Below are 23,703 nucleotides of genomic sequence, written 5' to 3'. Positions count from 1 at the left end.
AGATGCAAACCTTGTCATTAATGCAGAAATATCTCAGGGGCTCTCTGTGGATGGAGCATCTCCGGTTCTCCATGGAGGTGCTGGGATCCAGTAGGACGTGTTCTGGGGACTTGCTGTGGATTTTCAGATGATCAGCACATAGATGGGCCTCACAGTGCAGGCAGGACTTGGCAGCAGGAACATGAGCATGGATGCAGTGGGTACAGAAGGTCCCCGCTGGTCCTTGCGGAGTCTGCGCAGGTGACATTTTCTCTGTTATATTACACAACGTTATGTTCTTCCTCAGTGCAGGACGTTTCCGGAACTCCTCTCTGCACTCCGGACAGGTATACCCTCCAGAGGCCTCCTGAGTGTCCAGCACACGATCAATGCAAACCTGGCAGAAGTTGTGTCCACATCTCAGCGTTACCGGATCCGTATAAATGTTCAGACAGATGGAGCAGCTCAGATCCTCTCTCAGATCAGCAGATGCCATTGCAGCCAGCTCGAGGGGAAATGAAGTTGAACCCTTCAGGAGGACACACCCGCCAAAACTGTTTGTAGAGGATCTAAAGTTCATTTATACAAACTCCCCTTCCTCCTCCTCTTAGATCATTTCCACATGATCCTCCTCCCACCAGTTGCAGAGTGTGGTGGGTCTGATAACGAACATGTAACAATCTAGTCTTATCGGTAGAAGTCCATAGACTGGGCAGTCTGCAAAGCTGATCTGCCACCTATCATTCCATAGACATCCAAGGCTGGTCTGTTACTTGTGGTCCCACAGACTGATAATCTGTTCTTATTTGGTTTGCTGCTCAAGTCTGGAAGCTCTGGGTGTCGGCCGCCTCTCATCACACAGCCATTCCCATCCCAGTTTAGCAATCTGCCTTTCTATTTAACCACCAAGCCTCTTTTTGAGATTTGTTGTTTACAAGTTAAACTTTTTTTTTGCTAAAAAACTACTTAGAACCCCAAAACATTATCTAACACCCTAGAGAATAAAATGGGGTCGTTGCAATACTTTATGTCACACCGTATATGCGCAGCCGTCTTAAAGCACACTTTTTTTGGAAAAAATACACTTTTTTAATAAAAAAAATAAGACAACAGTAAAGTTAACCCAATTTTTTTTTTATATTGTGAAAGATAATGTTACGCCAAGTAAATTGATACCCAACATGTCACGGTTCAAAATTGCGCCCGCTCGTGGAATGGTGACAAACTTTTACCCTTAAAAATCTCCATAGGCAGCGTTTAAAAAAATTTACAGGTTGCATGTTTTGAGTTACAGAGGAGGTCCAGGGCTAGAATTATTGCTCTCGCTCTACCGATCGCGGTGATACCTCACATGTGTGGTTTGAACACCGTTTTCATATGCGGGCACTACTCACGTATGCGTTCGCTTTTGCACCTTTTTTTTAGACTGTTTTTTTTTTTTTTTTTTAATTGTCACTTTTATTCCTATTACAAGGAATGTAAACATCCCTTGTAATAGAAAAAAAGCATGACAGGACCTTTTAAATATGAGATCCGGGGGTCAAAAAGACCACAGATCTCATATTTACACTAAAATGCAATACAAAAAAAAAAGGCCCTTTAAGAGCTGTGGGCGGAAGTGACGTTTTGACGTCGCTTCCGCCCTGCAATGTTATGAAGGTGGGTGGAGGCCATCTTCCCCTTACTCGTCTCCATGTCAAGCAAGGGGTAACATCCGATCGCCGCTGCTGACGGCTCCGGTAAGCGGCAGAGGGCACCGGAGCGCGGCGGGAGGGGGGGGTCCCTCCCCCGCCACCAATAAAAGTGATCTCACGGCGAAACCGCCACAGAGACCACTCTTATCGGAAAGTGGGCCGCCGGCCGGAGAAAAGGATACCGGGGTTATGGCAGCTAGCTGCTGCCATAACAACGGTATTCCTCTTCAAAGTTAGGACGTATATCGGTGTGCGGCGGTCCGTAAGTGGTTAAAGGTGACCATACAATCTGATTGTGCAGTCGCCTTTGGATCACCTGTGTAGTGCCTGATTTGATGGAAATGCAATGGATTGTTTAGGTTTTGGAGCTGCAGTCACACCTGAATGTCGTGTTTTTGAGCACTTTTTCAAGTGCCAGAGCAGTCTTCTCACCAGCCGGGGACGGTGAAGAAGTGCGAAAGCTTCAGCGAGTGTCAAGCCAGGGACCCAGCAAGACAGCAGGGGTGACGCTTGAGGAGTGTACTGCGGGATAGCTGTGGAGGAGCTCAGGGGGATCTGATGGGGATCTAAAAGAGACACACCCCTCTGTAGCTGTGTTCCCAGAACCCCAGTGCTGTAAAAGACTCACACTCCTCTGTAGTTGTGTTCCCAGAACCCCAGTGCTGTAAAAGACTCACACTCCTCTGTAGTTGTGTTCCCAGAACCCCATTGCTGTAAAAGACTCACACTCCTCTGTAGTTGTGTTCCCAGAACCCCAGTGCTGTAAAAGACTCACACTCCTCTGTAGTTGTGTTCCCAGAACCCCAGTGCTGTAAAAGACTCACACTCCTCTGTAGTTGTGTTCCCAGAACCCCAGTGCTGTAAAAGACTCACACTCCTCTGTAGTTGTGTTCCCAGAACCCCAGTGCTGTAAAAGACTCACACTCCTCTGTAGTTGTGTTCCCAGAACCCCAGTGCTGTAAAAGACTCACACTCCTCTGTAGTTGTGTTCCCAGAACCCCAGTGCTGTAAAAGACTCACACTCCTCTGTAGTTGTGTTCCCAGAACCCCAGTGCTGTAAAAGACTCACACTCCTCTGTAGTTGTGTTTCCAGAACCCCAGTGCTGTAAAAGACTCACACTCCTCTGTAGTTGTGTTCCCAGAACCCCAGTGCTGTAAAAGACTCACACTCCTCTGTAGTTGTGTTCCCAGAACCCCAGTGCTGTAAAAGACTCACACTCCTCTGTAGTTGTGTTCCCAGAACCCCAGTGCTTCAAGAGACTCACCCCCCCCTGTGTAGTGATGAAATTAACTTCCCTGCTTTCGGCCCAAGCAGGGTTTGGCAAACTGCGAAATTCAGAAGGCAAACCCCATTGAAATCAATGCAGCCAAATCCGTCAAATTAAAAAGTCCTATTTTCTGGGCTAATAGACAAGGGGGTGTCAACAAAAAATTGCATGGGAGAGGACACTTGTCTAAACGTGTACCAATGCAGAAAAAAGAAAAAATTCAGTTCAGACAGCAGTGATTTTTTTTTAAAATACTTAAAGTGGGAGTAACTCCCATGTATGATGTTTACCTATAGGTGATCCTATAATAAGACTTATTTATAGATCCTGTAAATATCTCCTAAACATGCGCAGTTTGGTATGTAGATGTAGCTGATGACATCACCGGCGCATGCATTCTGAAGGAACAGCATACCCGCGCCGTTCCTTCAGAGCCGTGCCGTAAACAGCAACTCCCCTGTGTATGCGCGGGAGTGACGTCATCGCGGGCTTGGCCATTCATATCGCTGAAGCCCGCAAGACCTGAAAGAAGACCAGGTGAAGATGGAAGCTCCTTCATCGGTGACAGCGTGCCGCTGTAGGGCTGCGTTTTTTAGGTAAGTCTGTCATAATGTGCTAGTATGCGATGCGGTTTATTACAACACTAAAAATGTCCCATCCCTTTAACAACTTGACCTCCAAGTAGCACTGCGCTACTTTAAATTGCAATTGCACGGAACGCTGTACCCAAATAAAATGTATATCATTTTTTTTCACACAAATAGAGCTTTCTTTTGGTGGTATTTGATCGCCACGATTAATTATTATATAAACAATTTGAGACTGAAAATTTTGGAAACCCCCCCCCCATATATTTTCTACTTTTTGATATAAAACACATTCAATCAATTAAAAGAAAATGTAGAATTAAATTTTTCCATAACTTTAACTGCTTGCCGACTGTATACAGTACATATACGGCGGCAAGGCGGCAAGATTCCCCTGTGCGGAATCACATACCTGTACGTGGTCCTGCACTTCCGGGTCTGGGGCACGCATGTACACCGGCCGGCATGATTGGACACAGCGGGAGCCAATCAGCGGGTCCGGTGGACTCGATGTCTGCCGGGACTTGCTGATCATTTGGGAGAGAAGCAGAACGGCGGTCTGCCTATGTAAACAAGGCAGATCACCATTCTGTGAGAAGGGAAGGTAGTGATCCTGTGTTTCTGCTAAGCAGAAACCGGAATCTCTGCCTTCCCACAGTTCAAGCACCTTCTCCACACAGTTAGCAAGCACTCCCTAGGCAAACATTTAACCCTTTGATCACCCCTGATGTTAACCCCTTCCCTGCCAGTGTTATTAGTACAGTGACAGTGCATGTTTTTAGCACCGATCACTGCAATTTTCCTCCCAGCCAGTCAGCACCAAGCTGCCCCCTCAAAACAACTCAACACACAGCCATTAATGTCTAAACCGCTGGCAACTAAAGTGAGTACACCCCTAAGTGAAAATGTCCAAATTGGGCCCAAAGTGTCAATATTTTGTGTGGCCACCATTATTTTCCAGCACTTCCCTAACCCTCTTGGGCATGGAGTTCACCAGAGCTTCACAGGTTGCCACTGAAGTCCTCTTCCCCTCCTCCATGAGGACATCACAGAGCTGGTGGATGTTAGAGACCTTGTGCTCCTCCACCTTCTGTTTGAGGATGTCCCACAGATGCTCAATAGGGTTTAGGTCTGGAGACATGCTTGGCCAGTCCATCACCTTTACCCTCAGCTTCTTTAGCAAGGCAGTGGTCATCTTGGAGGTGTGTTTGGGGTTGTTATCATGTTGGAATACTACCCTGTGGCCCAGTCTCCGAAGGGAGGGGATCATGCTCTGCTTCAGTATGTCACAGTACATGTTGGCATTCATGGTTCCCTCAATGATCTGTAGCTCCCCAGTGCCGGCAGCACTCATGCAGCCCCAGACCATGACACTCCCACCACCATGCTTGACTGTAGACAAGACACACTTGTCTTTGTACTCCTCACCTGGTTGCCACCACACACGCTTGTCACCATCTGAACCAAATAAGTTTATCTCGGTCTCATCAGACCACAGGACATGGTTCCAGTAATCCATGTCCTTAGTCTGCTTGTCTTCAGCAAACTGTTTGCGGTCTTTCTTGTGCATCATCTTTAGAAGAGGCTTCCTTCTGGGATGACAGCCATGCAGACCAATTTGATGCAGTGTGCGGCGTATGGTCTGAGCACTGACAGGCTGACCCCCCACCACTTCAACCTCTGCAGCAATGCTGGCAGCACTCATACATCTATTTCCCAAAGACAACCTCTGGATATGACGCTGAGCACGTGAAATCAACTTCTTTGGTCGACCATGGCGAGGCCTGTTCTCACAGCTGTTTGCAGGCTTTCTTGTGCATCATCTCCAGGGAAGGCAAAATAGCAGCAGATTAAAGTGATGGGCTTTAAAGGGTTACAGGGCACCTTTCATCTATCTTGGATCTGTTCTTGTACCAAAGCATACCCCCTTATTAGTCTGTTTTATATTGTATTTTTTTTTTACAGAAATATATATATATAAAAAAAAAAGTCAGCCCAAAAAAGGGTAGAATTTAACATTTAAAGCGTCAGCACACAACAAAACAATCAAATACAGAAAAAGAAGAAGGAAAAAGTTACCTCGGTCTGCTGGAGGTGTGAGTGTGATGAAGCTTCTGCAATTTTCACCTGAAAAACAAAAGAAATACTCCGCTTTAAAAGTCGCTATCATAGCGAGCGCCAGACTAGGTATTACATCAGCACATCTGGTAATTAACCACTTGCCTACCAGCGCCATTTATAAATGGTGGCTGATAGCAAGGGCTTTAACCCTTTCACTGTAAGGGCAGTTTTTTGTTTTTTGTTTTTTTTTGCACACATTAAAAAAAAAAAAATTTTAGGCCTGAATATTAGTAACCCCAAAAAAGAAAAAAAAATTATGTATTTTCTAAAAACAGAAACCCTGGAGAACAAAATTGTGGTAGTTCCAGATTTTTTTTTATGTCACTCAATATTAGCCGGTTAACAGTTTATCAAGCCCATAATTTCAGTAAAAAATACACTAAAGTAAGTATTAGGGAAAAAAAAATTCAAAATGTAAAAGATGAGATTGCGCTGAGTGAGGCTCCATTCACACTAGCGCGTTTTTTGATGCATTTTGCAGAAATGCACGGGAATTTTTTAACATGGGTTCCTATGGAACATGTTCACATCAATGCATTTTTGTACCTCTGCGTTTTTGGAAAGGGTCAGGGACTTTTTTTCATGCAAAATGCAGCGTTTTGCATGTAATAGAATTCAATGGACAAGCATCAATAACGCAAGTGCACCGTTTTTGCAGCGTTTTTACAGCGTTTTGATGCGTTTTTGCCGTTTTTTTTTTTTTTTAATTATTTTTTTTAGACTGTAAAAAAAACTGTAAAAAAAAAAAAAAAAACACGCAAAACGCGGCAAAAACGCTGTAAAAACGCTACAAAAACGCTGGTCAAAAACGTGGCAAGCATGACAAAAAAAAAAATCCAAAAACGCTCAAAAGCAACATGCATAGGTGTGAATCGAGCCTGAATAGATACCCAACACGTCAAGCGTTTAAAACTGCAAGAGATGCCAATAAACTTTGGTACCCTAAATTTTGTGTGTGCTAAAATTTAATTTAGGGTTTTTTAAACATGTGCACAGTTATTATTGTAACGATATCACGTACGGGACATGAAAAGCTGTAGCTAGCTGCCATCTTGTGTGGAAGTAGCCATGACAGTTTGGCTAACCATGTAACCTCACAGAGAACTCTGAACTCCCTCCTTCCTTGTCTTAGGAATTCAAAGCTTTTTAAGTTCAACAGAAAAGGTTATCTCAACAGAGAAAACAGAACCAGGTTAGGTCAGTAGAAAACATTTGTTGTAAGGGCAGTGTTCAGGCCTGTCGTAAAACTGTCACCCTCCCCATTCAGAGCCCTAACAGGCCTCGGTCGTAAATTGTCTGAATACACTTCAGTAGAATAAGTATGAAATTTCAGCATGTTTCATAACTTCTGACTTAGTAATAGCACAGCCATAATCTGGACATATTTAGCTTCCTCAGATAATATGGAACGTTTCAAGTCCAGACACCCCTATGTCAGGTCATATGGGAAACCCCTGGGACCACTTATTCCTCCTAAGCAGGCTATACGTTATAGAGATGGCATGTTTAGACTTGTTTTGAAGGAAATCTCAAGTTGAATAATAATATGGATATTTGGAGTCTGTAAACACTATAGATGCAGATATATGAGTATGTATTACAAAATCTACCTGGGACGTGGTCATGAGTGTAGACACCTCCCAGCAACCAACCCCTAAAACAGGATGACCAGATGATTGGTTACTGGTCGCTGTCAACACCCCCATTGATTTGACAGAAAAGAGGAGATGCCAAGACAATGGGCAGTTCTCCTTTTACCATCCAAGAAGAAACATCTGCCAAGTCGAGAACCGATTACCTAGCTCATCGATCGAACTCTGATCAACCCTCGGACATTAATTGCAAGTATTCTTCCTTCCCAATTCTACCTTATTGCTTTGTGGCTGTATATTGTCTTTATCTTTTGAAACATCTTTTTTCTGTAAATATTTTATTTGCATCAATTTTGACCTTTTCATAATAAACCCTTATGTTGAAAAGTGTTAACCTTGTCTCTAAAGCTCCTAATGCAAGCTATAAACGAACCTGCCTCTTGAAGGGCGCTACTGTTGTAGAGTAAGGCCCCTTTCACACACGCGGACCGTATGTCCGTATTTCATCCATCCGTTTTCGGATGAAATACGGACATACATGCATCCCTATGGGATAGCGGGTGTCAGCGGATGTACATCCGCTAACACCCGATGTTGTCCGCCTCCGCTCTTGTCCGATTCTGCGGACGGAAGAAAATCCTATTTTCCCGCCCTGTCATCTGCCTGCTCAGCTGGGGAAAGCGGAGCGATCCCCGCTGAGCAGCGGATAAACACGGGGCGGATCAACACGGATCCGTCCTGTGTGAAAGGGGCCTTAGATTCTGAGCAGACCTGTCTGTGGTGGCAGTGTGTGTGGCAGACGCTTATTCTAAAATTATAATTGGTATTGCTAAAATTACGAGTCTCCCCCGGCTCGGTCCTTTAAACGGGGGTGGTGGCAGTTAAAGGGTTAATTGTGTAATTAGCCCAGTGACAATCACTCTCAGGCTGCTCGCACCTAGATTGTGGTCCCGCAAGCTGGAAAATCTTTGTGCTGGACGCAGCTGAGAGTGGCATTGTTACGTAAGTGACAGCGTGGTGTGAGGTTGGCCGGTCCTTCGTTGCAAGTTAGCGAGGAGGGCAGGGATCTGACACCCGCGTTCGTCACAATTATGATTAAAAAAAAAGGGGGGGGGGGGGAACTACCATCATTTTATTTTCCAGGGTCTCTGCTTTGTGAAAATATACCATTGTTTGGGGGGTTTTAACTAATCTTCAGGCGTAAAATTAATTAAAATAAAAAATAGCTCTGGTAGACAAGTGGTTACAATTGACCTGGGCTCTGCTCACTCTTGCCTTCTGCACTGGTCAGTGAAGCTGACATGACACCGATGTACCAACAGAAACCCTGGAGAATAAAATAGTGTAGTTCCAAATTTTTTGTGTTTTTAAATGTCACTCAGTATTAGGATAATGGATTATTAAGCCCAGAATTTCAATAAAAAAGACACTAAGGCTCCTTTCACACTGAGGCGCTTTGCAGGCGCTAAGGTGCTAAAAATAGCGCCTGCAAAGCGCCCCAAAAGAGCCGCTCAATGCACTCCCCGAGGGCTTTCACACTGGAGCAGTGCTCTTGCAGGGTGGTCAAAAAATTCCTGCAAGCCGCATCTTTGGAGCTCTGTAGGAGTGGTGTATTTACCGCTCCTAAAGCGCCCCTTTCCCTTGAAAACAATGGGGCAGCGATGCAAACCCGCCCGCAAAGCGCTGCTGCAGCGGCGCTTTGCGGGCGGTTTTAACCCTTTTTCGGCTGCTAGCGGGGGGTTAAAACCGCCCCGCTAGCGCCGCTAAAACGACTGGTAAAGCGGTGCTAAATATAGCGCCGCTGTACCGTCAGCGCCCACACGCCTCAGTGTGAAAGTAGCCTAAAATTAGTTTTAGGGCAAAAAATTATAAAAAAAAAATTTTGATTGAACCGAGTAAATAGATAACCAACATGTCAAGCTTTTAAAACTGCGTGAGGTGGCAACAAACTGTGGTACCCTAAATTTTGTGTGCACTAAAATATGCTTTTGTTTTTGTTTGTTTTTCAACTGGGTCTTGTAAACATGTGCGCAGTTCTTGCGTGATAAGAAATAAAAATGGGGGCTACCATCATTTTATCTACAGGGTCTGCTTTCTGAAAATATATAATTGTTTGGGGGTTTTAACTAATCTTCAGGCGTAAAATTAATTAAATAAAAAAAATGGCTCTGGTAGACAAGTGCTTAAAGTGGACCTGTCACTGACCTGGGCTCTGCTCACTTCTGCCTCCTGTACTGGTCATCAATGAGGCTGCCATGACACTGATGTACCAATAGGGTGGCGCAGGTGGTAAGAGGAGGCGGGGCTAAACACTGCAGGAGACTTTTATATTTGCATATTCCCTCAGCCTTCTGTATCTGAGAATGAGGTTTCCCCTTGTCACAAGCTTAATGAGAATTTTCCAGATTTGTAACCACTGCACAGAGCTTTCATTAGAAATCATTTCCCATGGTAGATCGGCCTGTCACAGAGAGTTCTTACATATTGTTAATAATAATTGGTAATAAATCAAATGTATTGATCATGTTATTGCTCCGTCAGGCAAACTGACTTCTGTTTATATTTTCTTTTTTTGTAATGTTACTTGTGCTTTGTTTTGTGGTTTTTTGTTTTTTTTTGTATGTTATTGTTTCTCGTGTTTTTTTTTTTTTATGTTTGTTATTTTTTTTTTGTCTTTTGTTTTTACTTATGTTTGTTATTGATTTTTGTTATTTTTTTTGTTTTTCTTGTTATATATATATATCTATATCTGATTCCTCCTGTATTGAATTGTATTGTACTTGTACTGTCCTCCCTAATGTTGTAAAGTGCTGCGTAAACTGTTGGTGCTATATAAATCCTGTATAATAATAATAATAATCAAAAAAAAAAAAAAATATCTATCTATCTATCTATCTATCTATCTATCTATCTATCTATATATATACATATATATATATATATATATATATATATATATATTTATTTTGTTTCCTCAGATTTTAATTTTAGAGTTTGTATAACAAATTTATATATATATATATATATATATATATATATATATATATATATATATATATTTAAAATGTATTCTAAATTTGTTATACAAACTCTAAAATTAAAATCTGAGGAAGCAAAAAAAAAAAAAAAAAAAAATTTCCTTGCACAGTTGTCTCCATATTTAATGTGGTGACAATCAGTGCAGGGACAAGATTGGGATGACCTCTGACCTCTGACCATAATTGACCACTAGGGACTTTATTATTATATGACCCCTCCCCCTCTCTCCTGTCACTGATGGACAATTAGCAGAGGGAAGGATGACAGAGCCAGAGGCTAATCTGCGATTTATGAGCCACTCACAGCGCCCTGTGCTCCCCAGCTTCCTCCTTGGCTCAGTCCTCAATTCCCCCCAGCGGTCCATGTTTTCAGGTTTTCCTTTACTTTGCACAGCTGCTTTAAATCAATATCAATGACATGGTATTGATAAGAGCTATTTTATCTAAGGGTAGTTCCCAAAACATGGTCAGTTGGGGGTACTTGAGGACTGAGGTTGAGAACCACTGGGCTAGAAGACCCTTTCAACCAATTCTCTACCGGAGCAATTCTTTAATTTTTTCTCACATAGGTGTTAAACTCCTGCATTTCTTTGCTAGAAAATTACTTATAACCTCAAACCTTATAAATGTTCTGCAAGCGCAGGCCCTGGAGAATAAAATGGTGGCTGTTGCAATTTTTTTTTTTTATGTTGTATGATATTGACACAACACAAAACCAGTTTATTAAAAAAGTACACAAAATCTGGACCTCCCCAGTCTGAAAAAAACATAAATGTTTACTTATCAATGGGAAATCTGAGCCTGGGACAATACACACAACTGCCTTGGTGAAAATAAGTTCACATCAGAGTCCCCCCTTCACATCAGAGTCCCCCCTTCACATCAGAGTCCCCCCTTCACATCAGAGTCCCCCCTTCACATCAGAGTACCCCCTTCACATAAGAGACCCCCCTTCACATAAGAGACCCCCCCCATCAATGCAGAGTCCCCCATCACATCAGAGTATGTCCATGATAGAGTCCTCATCACATCAAGGGTCCCCCATGATTGGGTCCCCCCATCACGTTAGAGATCCCCCCATCACTGCAGCCCCCCCTATCAGAGGCCCCATCTCATCAGAGGCCCACCATCAAATCAGAGTCCATCCATCAACACAGAGACCCCCTAAAAATGAGAGCCCCCCATCAACACAGAGTTCCCCTAAAAATGAGAGCCTACCATCACATCAGAGTACACCCATGATAAGTCTTGCCCCATATATGTCTGGTTTAACCCTGTAAAGACCACATCCTTGTGGGTGCAGTGTGGACCCTTTCACCTAAATGGGTTGCGTTTGGCGATTATATCATTTTTGCTGCAGCATGTGTATAACCTTGCAGCTTACAGGCGGGGGGGGGGGGGAGTAAAAATGCAGCCCAATGGCTTAGTTTTTACCACTCCCAACCAAAAGTGTAAAGGAGCCTTTTTAGCTCCATTCACACCTATGCAGTTTGCTTTTGAGCCTTTCTGCTGTGCATTTTGCGTTTTTTTTCTTTGCCACGATTTGCGTTTTTTTTTTTGTGCCTTTTTGTTGGGGCAAATTTGTTGTTGGCCGGATTAAAAAAAGCAAAACGCAAATCGGGGCAAAATCACGGTAAAAAACGCACTACATGCTTTTCTGCAGCTTCTCCATTGAAGTCTATTTAACCAAAAAGGCAAAAAAAATAAAAAATACAGTTTTGCGTTTAACCGCTTGCCGACCAGCCGCCGTCATTATACTGCGGCAGGTCGGCACGATCCCGCGAATCGCCGCAGCTGTACGCCGGCTCGTGGGATCGGGATAGCAGGCACGCGCACGTGTCCGCTGCACTGTGGGGGTGCCGATGCTCGTGGCCGGCGGTCATCGCGAGCGATTGCGGGTACCAGAAGCAGAACAGGGACGTGTGTGTGTGTGTGTGTGTGTAAACACATAAATCCCTGTTCTGTGAGGAATGACAGATCCTGAGTTCCTAATAGCTAGGAATCCCGATCTGTCATCACCTCCAGTCAGTCCCCTCCCCCCACAGTTAGAAACACACCTAGGGAACACAATTAACCCCTTGATTGCCCCCTAGTGTTAACCACTTCCCTGCCAGTGTCATTTTTACAGTAATCAATGCATTTTTATAGCACTGATCGCTGTAGAAATGCCAATGGTCGCAAAAATGTGTCAAAAGTGTCCGATGTGTCCGCCATAATGTCGCCGTCCCGATAAAAATCGCAAATCCCCGCCATTACTAGTAAAAAAATAATAATAATAAAAATGCTAGAAATCTATCTCCTGTTTTGTAGACGCTATAACTTTTGCGCAAACCAATCAATATACGCTTATTGCAGTTTCTTTTACCAAAAATATGTAGAAGAATACTAATCGGCCTAAACTGAGAAAAAATGTGCTTTTAAAAAAAAAATGGGGATATTTATTATAGCAAAAAGTACAAAATGTGTTTTTTTTCAAAATTGTCGCCCTTTTTTTGTTTATAGTGCAAAAAATAAAAACGGCAGAGGCGATCAAATAGCACCAAAAGAAAGGTCTATTTGTGGGGGAAAAAGGACGTCAAGCCACAGGACTGCGCAATTGTCAGTTAAAGCGACGCAGTGCCGAATCGCAAAAAAATGGCCTGGTCATTCAGCAGCCAAATCTGAGGTGGTTAAAAAAAAGGCCCTGACCCTTTCCAAAAACACAGAGGCACAAAAATGCATTGATGTGAATGTGTTCTATAGGAACCCAAGTTAAAAACATGTCCTGTGTTTCTGCAAAAAAGCATGAAAAAACGCATTGGTGTGAATGGAGCCTTATACAACGAATGTCTCCCTTGCACTCCACTCTGGCAGGTCAAGCACTGGAGTGTACTCGATCAATTGTTTACCCGGCATTTCAGCTGGAAATGCTCAGAGCCTCTTGAATACCATCATGACGTTTATAAACCTACCTTGGTAAACACGGGGTTAATCTATGATCAAATTCACGATCAAACATACATATACAGATATTTTCATGGCTTGTCACGCCCGTCCTCTTTGTGATCCCTCCACCCCTGTGGAGCCATACAGCTGTTAATGCGTCACCAAAGAAGGAGACGATTGTTTTCAGATCCTGCAGTTCTGCAAACTCCACCCACTGCTCCGCCCCCTCCCTGCTCTCTAGCATAATAGCGACCATGACCAAGCTGGCGACGCCCACGAGGAACTCTCTGCTGCCACCAGCATACCATTCCTCTATCATGGAGCAACTTTCAGCTGGTGTGTGGCCTCCTAGCATAACCACTTGGTCTTGTCTGTAACTTTTTGTTTACAAGTTTAAATTAGTATTTTTTTTGCTAGAAAATTACTTAGAGCACCCAAACATTATATATATATATATATATATTTTTTGTAACAGAGACCCTAGAGAATAAGATGGTGATCGTTACAATATTTTATGCTACACAGTATTGGTGAAGCTGTTTTTCAAACGCAGTTTTTAAAAAAAAAAAAAAAAAATACTTTAACCGCTTGCCGACCGCCGCACACAGATATACGTCTGCAATTTTCCGCCTATCGATGTTCGCTGGTGGCCCGTGGTTGCGGTGTGGAGAGGTAGAACGGGGAGATGCTCATGTAAACAAGGCATTTCCCTGTTCTGCCTTGTGAAATGACAAGGATCACTGCTCCTTGTCATCGGGAGCAATGATCGCTGTCATGTCAGTGGTAGCCCCTCCCCCCCACAGTTAGAATCACTCCCTAGGACACACTTAACCCCTTGATCGCCCCATAGTGTTTAACCCCTTCCCCGCCAGTGTCATTTACACAGTAATCGGTGCATTTTTATAGCACTGATCGCTGTATAAAGGACAATGGTCCCAAAATACTGTCAAAAGTGTCCGATCTGTCCGCCATAATGTCGCAGTCACAATAAAAATCGCAGATCACCGCCATTACTAATAAAAAAAAAAAAAAATTAATAATAAAAATGCCATAAAACTATCCCCTATTTTGTAGACGCTAGAACTTTTGCGCAAACCAATGAATATACACTTATTGCGATTTTTTTTTTTTTATCAAAAATATGTAGAAGAATACATATCGGCCTAAACTGAGGAAAAAATTCGTTTTTTTATATATTTTTGGGGGATATTTATTATAGCAAAAAGTAAAAAATATTGCTTTTTTTTTTAAATTGAAGCTCTTTTTTTGTTTATAGCGCAAAAAATAAAAACCGCAGAGGCGATCAAATACCACCAAAAGAAAGCTCTATTTGTGGGAAAAAAAAGGATGTCAATTTTGTTTGGGTAAAACGTCGCACAACCGCGCAATTGTCAGCTAAAGCGACGCAGAATTGCAAAAAGTGCTCTGGGCAGGAAGGGAGTAAAATCTTCCGGGGCTGAAGCGGTTAATGAATTAAACAAAGAAAAAAAAAACACAATAGTTGCCTCAATTTTTTTTGTATATTGTGAAAGATAATGTTACGCCGAGTAAATAGATACCTAACATGTCATGCTTTAAAATTGCGCGCGCTCGTGGAATGGCGACAAACTACAATACTTAAAAATCTCCATAGATGACGCTTTAAACATCTTTACAGTTTACCTGTTTAGAGTTACAGAGGAGTTCTAGTGCTAGAATTATTGCACTCTCTCTAACGATCGCGGCGATACCTCACATGTGTGGTTTGAACACCATTTACAACTGCGGGTTTCCGAATGCGGTCGCTTCTGTGCGCGACCACAGAGGGATGGGGCGCTTTAAAAATGTTTTTTTATTTTTTATTTATTTCACTTTTTATTTTTTTCATTTTACACTGTCCCTTTATTTATTTTTATTATTTTAGCACTTTTATTTCTATTACAAGGAACGCAAACATCCGTGTAATAGAAATAAGCAGGACAGGTCCTCTTTATGGAGAGATCTGGGGTCAAAAAGACCTCAGATCTCACATTTACCTTTAAAAGCCAAAGAGAAATATATATATTTTTTTTTTTTGCATTTTGACTTAAAAAAATTAAAATAAAAATAGTTTTGGCCTGAGAACCGCAAGTCAAGTCAGAGGTCGCTCCAGTCCTCCAAGGGCATAGAGATGAGTGGGGGGCCACCTTGCCCTCACTTGACTTACTGCCCAGCAAACGGCCGCATCAGATCACTTCCGGGCTTTTCCAGCGGCTCCAGAAACGACCGGGAAGCGGTGGGAGGGGGCATCTCTCCTGCCACCTCTAAAAGTGATCCCGCGGCGAATGCGCCCATGGGACCACTTTTATCCAACGCAGAATCGCTCATAGTGAAAAAACGATACTGGGGGTTATGGCAGATTTATGGCAGATTTATGGCAGACAGATTTCAGGTTTGGATGGTGAGACTTCTTGACCTATGAAAGAAAATGTAAATAATTTAGGGTTGTTTTAAGTACTGAGGTGGTGAAGGTGCTGGGTGGTGATGGGGTCGTTTTTGTAGAAGACGTTGGCGATGGCGGGGCCAGTACTTCCCTCATTACGGGTTTGTTCAGCAGAACATTGTGTTATTGGCGGAGGTTCCAGCAGGACAGGAACAGGATTCATCCGGCTGCCAGATACACGCTGTACCAACTGTAGACGGGAAGGTTTGGACGCCGCTAACGCCAACTGTCGTTATGATGGCTGTGAGTCCATATGGTGGAGACCCGTCATTCGGCACCTCATCCAGGTCCGGAGTGCCAGGCGTATATCCGGAGTACTGCGAGTCCCTCTAAATGTCCAGGAACACAAAGCTTAAAGAGAACCTGTACTGAGAGCTATGTGTCCTCCAGTGCTTCACGAATCACTGACATGTGTGCACAGGTTGTGCCAGGTGTGCCTGGGCACATTCTAATCACCCTGTGTTTTGCAGATTCCCCCTGTTTTGACCCCTGATATTTCACCAAAACTCCCTAATGGGGCTCCTAAAAAAAATTTTGTAAAAAAAAAAAAAAAAAATTGGTAAAGAATAAAATAATAAAAATAAAAACTACTGACACCAATCTCTGCTCTTCTGACACTGTCATCTGCCCTACTGACACAACTCTCTGCTCTACTGACACCGTCCTCCAGTGGCATCGCTAGGGGGTGACTTTTGGGGCTATAGCCCCGAATCTGGGGCCAATAGCCCAGAGTCTCTGCAGGGGTCCCCAAGTGGAGGGGAGGCTCTCTGGGGACCCTTATGTAAGTGGGGGGCTCTCTGGGGACCCTTATGTAAGTGGGGGGCTCTCTGGGGACCCTTATGTAAGTGGGGGGCTCTCTGGGGACCCTGATGCAAGGGAGAGGCTCTCTGGGGACCCTGATATAAGTGGGGGGCTCTCTGGGGACCCTGATGCAAGGGAGAGGCTCTCTGGGGACCCTGATATAAGTGGGGGGCTCTCTGGGGATATATATACACACACACGTATATTACTGTATATACATGTGTATGCTTGCCCAAGCGTATGACTTTCTTTACTTTCTTTACTACGCTGCTATGGGCTCTAGCCCCAGATCTTTTGTAGACCTAGCAACGCCCCTGCCGTCCACTGCTCTACTGACACCAATCTCTCGTCTGACACTGTCATTGGCTTTAATGACACCGTCCTCTGCTCTACTGACACCGTCCTCTGCTCTACTGACACCGTCCTCTGCTCTACTTACACCGTCCTCTGCTCTACTGACACCGTCCTCTGCTCTACTGACACCATCCACTGCTCTACTGACACCGTCCTCTGCCCTACTGACACCGTCCTCTGCTCTACTGACACCGTCCTCTGCTCTACTGACACCGTCCTCTGCTCTACTTACACCGTCCTCTGCTCTACTGACACCGTCCTCTGCTCTACTGACACCGTCCTCTGCCCTACTGACACCGTCCTCCGCTCTACTGACACCTTCCTCCGCTCTACTGACACCGTCCACTGCTTTACTGACACCGTCCTCTGCTCTACTGACACCGTCCACTGCTCTACTGACACCGTCCACTGCTCTACTGACACCGTCCTCTGCTCTACTGACACCGTCCTCTGCCCTACTGACACCGTCCTCTGCCCTACTGACACCGTCCTCTGCCCTACTGACACCGTCCTCTGCTCTACTGACACCGTCCTCTGCCCTACTGACACCTTCCTCCGCTCTACTGACACCGTCCACTGCTTTACTGACACCGTCCTCTGCTCTACTGACACCGTCCACTGCTCTACTGACACCGTCCTCTGCTCTACTGACAACGTCCTCTGCTCTACTGACACCGTCCTCTGCCCTACTGACACCGTCCTCTGCTCTACTGACACCGTCCACTGCTCTACTGACACCGTCCACTGCTCTACTGACACCGTCCTCTGCTCTACTGACACCGTCCTCTGCTCTACTGACACCGTCCACTGCTCTACTGACACCTTCCTCCGCTCTACTGACACCGTCCACTGCTCTACTGACACCGTCCTCTGCCCTACTGACACCGTCCTCTGCCCTACTGACACCGTCCTCTGCCCTACTGACACCGTCCTCTGCTCTACTGACACCGTCCTCCGCTCTACTGACACCGTCCTCCGCTCTACTGACACCGTCCTCCGCTCTACTGACACCGTCCACTGCTCTACTGACACCGTCCTCTGCCCTACTAACACCGTCCTCTGCTCTACTGACACCGTCCTCTGCTTTACTGACACCGTCCTCTGCTCTACTGACACCTTCCTCTGCTCTACTGACACCGTCCTCTGCTCTACTGACACCGTCCTCTGCTCTACTGACACCGTCCTCTGCTCTACTGACACCGTCCTCTGCTCTACTGACACCGTCCTCTGCTCTACTGACACCTTCCTCTGCCCTACTGACACCGTCCTCTGCTCTACTGACACCGTCCTCTGCTCTACTGACACCTTCCTCTGCTCTACTGACACCGTCCTCTGCTCTACTGACACCGTCCACTGCTCTACTGACACCGTCCTCCGCTCTACTGACACCTTCCTCCGCTCTACTGACACCGTCCACTGCTTTACTGACACCGTCCTCTGCTCTACTGACACTGTCCACTGCTCTACTGACACCGTCCACTGCTCTACTGACACCGTCCACTGCTCTACTGACACCGTCCTCTGCTCTACTGACACCGTCCTCCGCTCTACTGACACCGTCCTCCGCTCTACTGACACCGTCCTCCGCTCTACTGACACCGTCCTCCGCTCTACTGACACCGTCCACTGCTCTACTGACACCGTCCTCTGCTCTACTGACACCGTCCTCTGCTCTACTGACACCGTCCTCCGCTCTACTGACACCGTCCACTGCCCTACTGACACCGTCCTCTGCTCTACTGACACCGTCCTCTGCTCTACTGACACCGTCCTCTGCTCTACTGACACCTTCCTCTGCTCTACTGACACCTTCCTCTGCTCTACTGACACCGTCCTCTGCTCTACTGACACCGTCCACTGCTCTACTGACACCGTCCACTGCTCTACTGACACCGTCCTCTGCTCTACTGACACCGTCCTCTGCTCTACTGACACCGTCCTCTGCTCTACTGACACCGTCCTCTGCTCTACTGACACCGTCCACTGCTCTACTGACACCGTCCTCTGCTCTACTGACACCTTCCTCTGCTCTACTGACACCGTCCTCTGCCCTACTGACACCGTCCTCTGCCCTACTGACACCGTCCTCTGCCCTACTGACACCGTCCTCTGCTCTACTGACACCGTCCTCTGCTCTACTGACACCGTCCTCTGCTCTACTGACACCATCCTCTGCTCTACTGACACCGTCCTCTGCTCTACTGACACCCTCTTCTGCCCTACTGACACAACTGTCTGCTCTACTGACACCATCCACTGCTCTGACACCAATATCTGCCCTACTGACACCGTCCACTGCTTGACTGAGACCACCAGTATATATATATATATATACACACACACACACACACACACATGTTTGAGCTTTGGGGTGCACACCCTGATACAAAAGGCTGTGCACACCTATGGTCACTGACCTGTAACATGTACTCATGGCAGTCAGAGCCCCCATTCTATTCCGGAACCAGAATTTACCAATATCAAAGTCCAGCCAGGGAACTAACATTTTCAGAAGCAGAGGATGAGTTTATTATATTTCTTATGGTCACCCCCCCCCCCCCCTCCCACACTGTACAATGAATGTGGACTGCAGGTAAAAAAAAAAATCAAAAAAAAAATCACATGTCTTGTTCTTAGTGATCACATGCAGGGCCGGGACAAGGGGTGGGCAGGGGGGCGGCTGCCCTGGGCACTGTGGTATCATGTGAGATGGGGGGGGGGGACCACAATGAGGCCGGGGGGAGGCGATTTGTCTTGGTAGGGGGAATTTGGGGGGTGGCAGGGGATAAGAATTGTTCTAAGAGGGGACATTTTGGGGGGGGGTTGCTATGAGTGGTGAATTGAGGGGGATTTGTGTTGGGAAGGGGGATGGGGAAGAACATTCATGCTAGAAGGGGGAATTGCATGTTTGGTGGGGGTGGTGGGGGGACGATTGGAGGGATTGGTGGAAGGAGGGGACATTTTGGGGGGGGGGGGGGGATTTGTGCTAAAATGTGTGATTGGGAGAATTTGTGCTGGGAGGGGGGATTTGGAGGAGAGGATTTTTGCTTACAGAGGGAATTTGAGGGGTAGAGTATTTGGACCAGGAGGGGGGTATTTTTCAGGAGGTCGTTCGATTTGTGCTGGGGGCATACGGAGAATGAGAGGATTTGAGCTGGGAAGGTTGGGGGGGGCACCTATTTGTGATGGGAAGGGGATTTCAGCAGGGACTGGACTTGTATGGGGGTAAGCATGCAGATTGATGCTCGATTTTTTTTTTTTTTTTATGGGGGGGGGGGGGGGGGGTTGCCAACACATAATGTTCATACATCTTGCGGGGGGCACACTTTGGTATAGTCGCCCTCGGCTCTAGATGACCTTGTCCCGGCACTGATCACATGGCTTTGTTTATATACAAAGGGGTTAGGGTTAGCACCATGGTTCATCTAATGAGGGGCTGTTTGTTTTCTGCGGACTACAGAACACCTCCCACAATATAGACACCATGAAACAAAGGTGATGAGCCGGGTCTGATCTGCGCACTGTGCTGACAGTAATTGCAACAATGTGTCAGACAGAAATCACTGGAATCACTTAATTGTGACAGAATGTAACTGAAATCAATTGAACACAATCCCAGTAATAAGGGTCCCCAGATAGTTAGATTATTGATCAGAACGTTCGTATTTCTGAAAATTATCCCTCCGGGCATTCGATGATTCCTTCACTGACTCCACACATTTCTTTTGAAAGATAAGTGTAGATCGAAAAATGATGTTCGTTGGAATGAAATGTTTCAACTTTTAACCTTTGATTTCGGTAGCGATGTCCTATTTGTGTATACATGTGATCTTATTAGCCTTCCCTCCTACTACTGTATATAAGGGAACAATCGTTCACCGTACAACAATCTAATTATGAATATACTGAAAAATGTAACCACTGATGTAATGCCATACATACCTCTTTGAACGGTGAAGTGGTAAACCCTTTTTTTTTTGTAATGCCCCTTATAGAAAGGACTGCATAAAAAAAATCCACGGGTGACCAGTGCACTGAGCCATCTTTGGATTGAGTGTACAGAGCTGATCGGAGCGGCTCTGTACCATGCGATCTCTGTGATGACCAGTCACAGCGATCGCAAATGTAAACAGTGTACTGTTTACATTGGAGAGCCCGCCCCTTCCTTGTCCACTTGGCGACCAAGCCTTTCTGTTTACAAATTCAAATCAGTATTTTTTGTTAGAAAATTACTTATAACCCCCAAACATTCTATGTACAATATCTCACGAAAGTAAGTACACCCCTCACATTTTTGTAAATATTTTCTTCTATCTTTTCATGTGACAACACTGAAGAAATGACACTTTGCTACAATGTAAAGTAGTGAGTGTACAGCTTGTATAACAGTGTAAATTTGCTGTCCCCTCAAAATAACTCAACACACATCCATTAATGTCTAAACCGCTGGCAACAAAAGTCAGTACACCCCTAAGTGAAAATGTCCAAATTGGGCCCAAGGTGTCAATATTCTGTGTGGCCACCATTATTTTCCAGCACTGCCTTAACCCTCTTGGGCATGGAGTTCACCAGAGCTTCACAGGTTACCACTGGAGTCCTCTTCCCCTCCTCCATGACGACATCACAGAGCTGGTGGATATTAGAGACCTTGAGCTCCTTCACCTTCTGTTTGAGGATGTCCCACAAATGCTCAATAGGGTTTATGTCTGGAGACATGCTTGGCCAGTCCATCACCTTTACCCTCAGCTTCTTTAGCAAAGCAGTGGTCGTCTTGGAGGTGTGTTTGGGGTCGTTATCATGTTGGAATACTGCCCTGCGGCCCAGTCTCTGAAGGGAGGGGATCATGCTCTGCTTCAGTATGTCACAGTACATGTTGGCATTCATGGTTCCCTCAATGAACTGTAGCTCCCCAGTGCCGGCAGCACTCATGCAGCCCCAGACCATGACACTCCCACCACCATGCTTGACTGTAGACCAGACACACTTGTCTTTGTACTCCTCACCTGGTTGCCCCCATACACGCTTGTCACCATCCGAACCAAATAAGTTTATCTTGGTCTCATCAGACCACAGGACATGGTTCCAGTAATCCATGTCCTTAGTCTGCTTGTCTTCAGCAAACTGTTTGCCGGCTTTCTTGTGCATCATCTTTAGAAGAGGCTTCCTTCTGGGATGACAGCCATGCAGACCAATTTGATGCAGTGTGCGGCGTATTGTCTGAGCACTGACAGGCTGACCCCCCACCCCTACAACCTCTGCAGCAATGCTGGCAGCACTCATACGTCTATTTCCCAAAGACAACCTCTGGATATGACGCTGAGCAAGTGACCTCACCTCCTTTGGTGGACCATGATGAGGCCTGTTCTAAGTGGAACCTGTCCTGTTAAACCGCTGTATGGTCTTGGCCACCGTGCTGCAGCTCAGTTTCAGGGTCTTGGCAATCTTCTTATATCCTAGGCCATCTTTATGTAGAGCAACAAATCTTTTTTCAGATCCTCAGAGAGTTCTTTGCCATGAGGTGCCATGTTGAACTTCCAGTGACCAGTATGAGAGAGTGAGAGCGATAACACCAAATTTAACACACCTGCTCCCCATTCACACCTGAGACCTTGTAACACTAACGAGTCACATGACACCGGGGAGAGAAAATGGCTAATTGGGCCCCAACTTAGGGGTGTACTCACTTTTATTACCAGTGGTTTAGACATTAATGGCTGTGTGTTGAGTTATTTTGAGGGGACAGCAAATTTACACTGTTATACAAGCTGTACACTCACTACTTTACATTGTAGCAAAGTGTCATTTCTTCAGTGTTGTCACATGAAAAGATAGAAGAAAATATTTACAAAAATGAGTGTGTGTGCGTATAGATATAGATATGTATGTATCTAGATATCTATATATACACACACACACACCAGGATAATAGAAAACAGGCGATTGTTATTATTAACCCCTTCCCGCCGACCGTACGCACATCTGCGTACTCGGCTTTCGGGGGTTATACCGGGATGATGCCCGCAGCTGCAGGCATCATCCCGGTACCGTTGTTTTGAGCGGGCGATCGGCCACCCATATATAACAACCGATGCGGCTAAAAGCCGCTCGGCTGTTATACCGGAGGAGCGGGAGGGGACATCCCCCCCCTCCCGCCGCCTCCCGCCGCTCTTACCGGGCCTCCCGTGCGATCGGGAGGCCCGTTGTCCAATCGTCTGCCTCCGGCGGCTGTGGGCGGGCTGGAACGAAGCCGTGGGCGGCTTCGTTCCAGCCTTCTCAATGTAAACGCGGAAGCGGCGTCATGACGTCACTTCCCGTTTACTCGGCTGCCAATGGCTCCGAATTTTTAAAAAAATACAGTATTCAGAATCGCCGTTTTCGGCGATCTGAATCCTTTGAAGTGCAGAGGAGGGATTTGGGGTCTTTTAGACCCCCCATCCCTCCATAAAGAGTGCCTGTCACCACCTATTACTGTCACAAGGGATGTTTACATTCCTTGTGACAGCAATAAAAGTAAAAAAAAAAACATTTTTTTTTTTTAAACACAATTTTTAAGTATAAAAATAAGCTCGCGCAGCGAAGAAAACGCATACGGAAGTCGCGCACGCATATGTAAGCGGTGTTCAAATAACACATGTGAGGTATCGCCGCGATCGTCAGAGCGAGAGCAATAATTCTAGCCCTAGACCTCCTCTGTAACTCTAACCTGGTAACCGTAAAAAAAAAATTTAAAGCGTCGCCTATGGAAATTCATAGCTACCATAGTTTGTCGCCATTCCACGAGTGCGTGCAATTATAAAGCCTGACATATTTGGTATCTATTTACTCGGCGTAACATCATCTTTCACATTATACAAAAAAATGGGGGTAACTTTACTGTTTGGAT

At 45.4% G+C, this 23,703-nt stretch overlaps 1 protein-coding gene across 1 annotated transcript in view; it reads right to left on the bottom strand.

Annotated features, from left to right (window-relative positions):
• The window catches only part of GSG1L2 (GSG1 like 2), a 90,680-nt gene that overhangs the window by 48,138 nt on the left and 18,839 nt on the right, over positions 1 to 23,703 (bottom strand). The window contains 1 exon segment of the mRNA XM_073606794.1: positions 5,608 to 5,655. Coding sequence (XP_073462895.1) covers positions 5,608 to 5,655 — 48 coding nt within the window.

This window comes from Aquarana catesbeiana, linkage group LG12, assembly GCF_042186555.1.
Source record: "Aquarana catesbeiana isolate 2022-GZ linkage group LG12, ASM4218655v1, whole genome shotgun sequence".
Taxonomy (NCBI): domain Eukaryota; kingdom Metazoa; phylum Chordata; class Amphibia; order Anura; family Ranidae; genus Aquarana; species Aquarana catesbeiana.
Note: the sequence above shows the minus strand (reverse complement) of the source record. Positions and strands in the feature narration are given on the sequence as shown.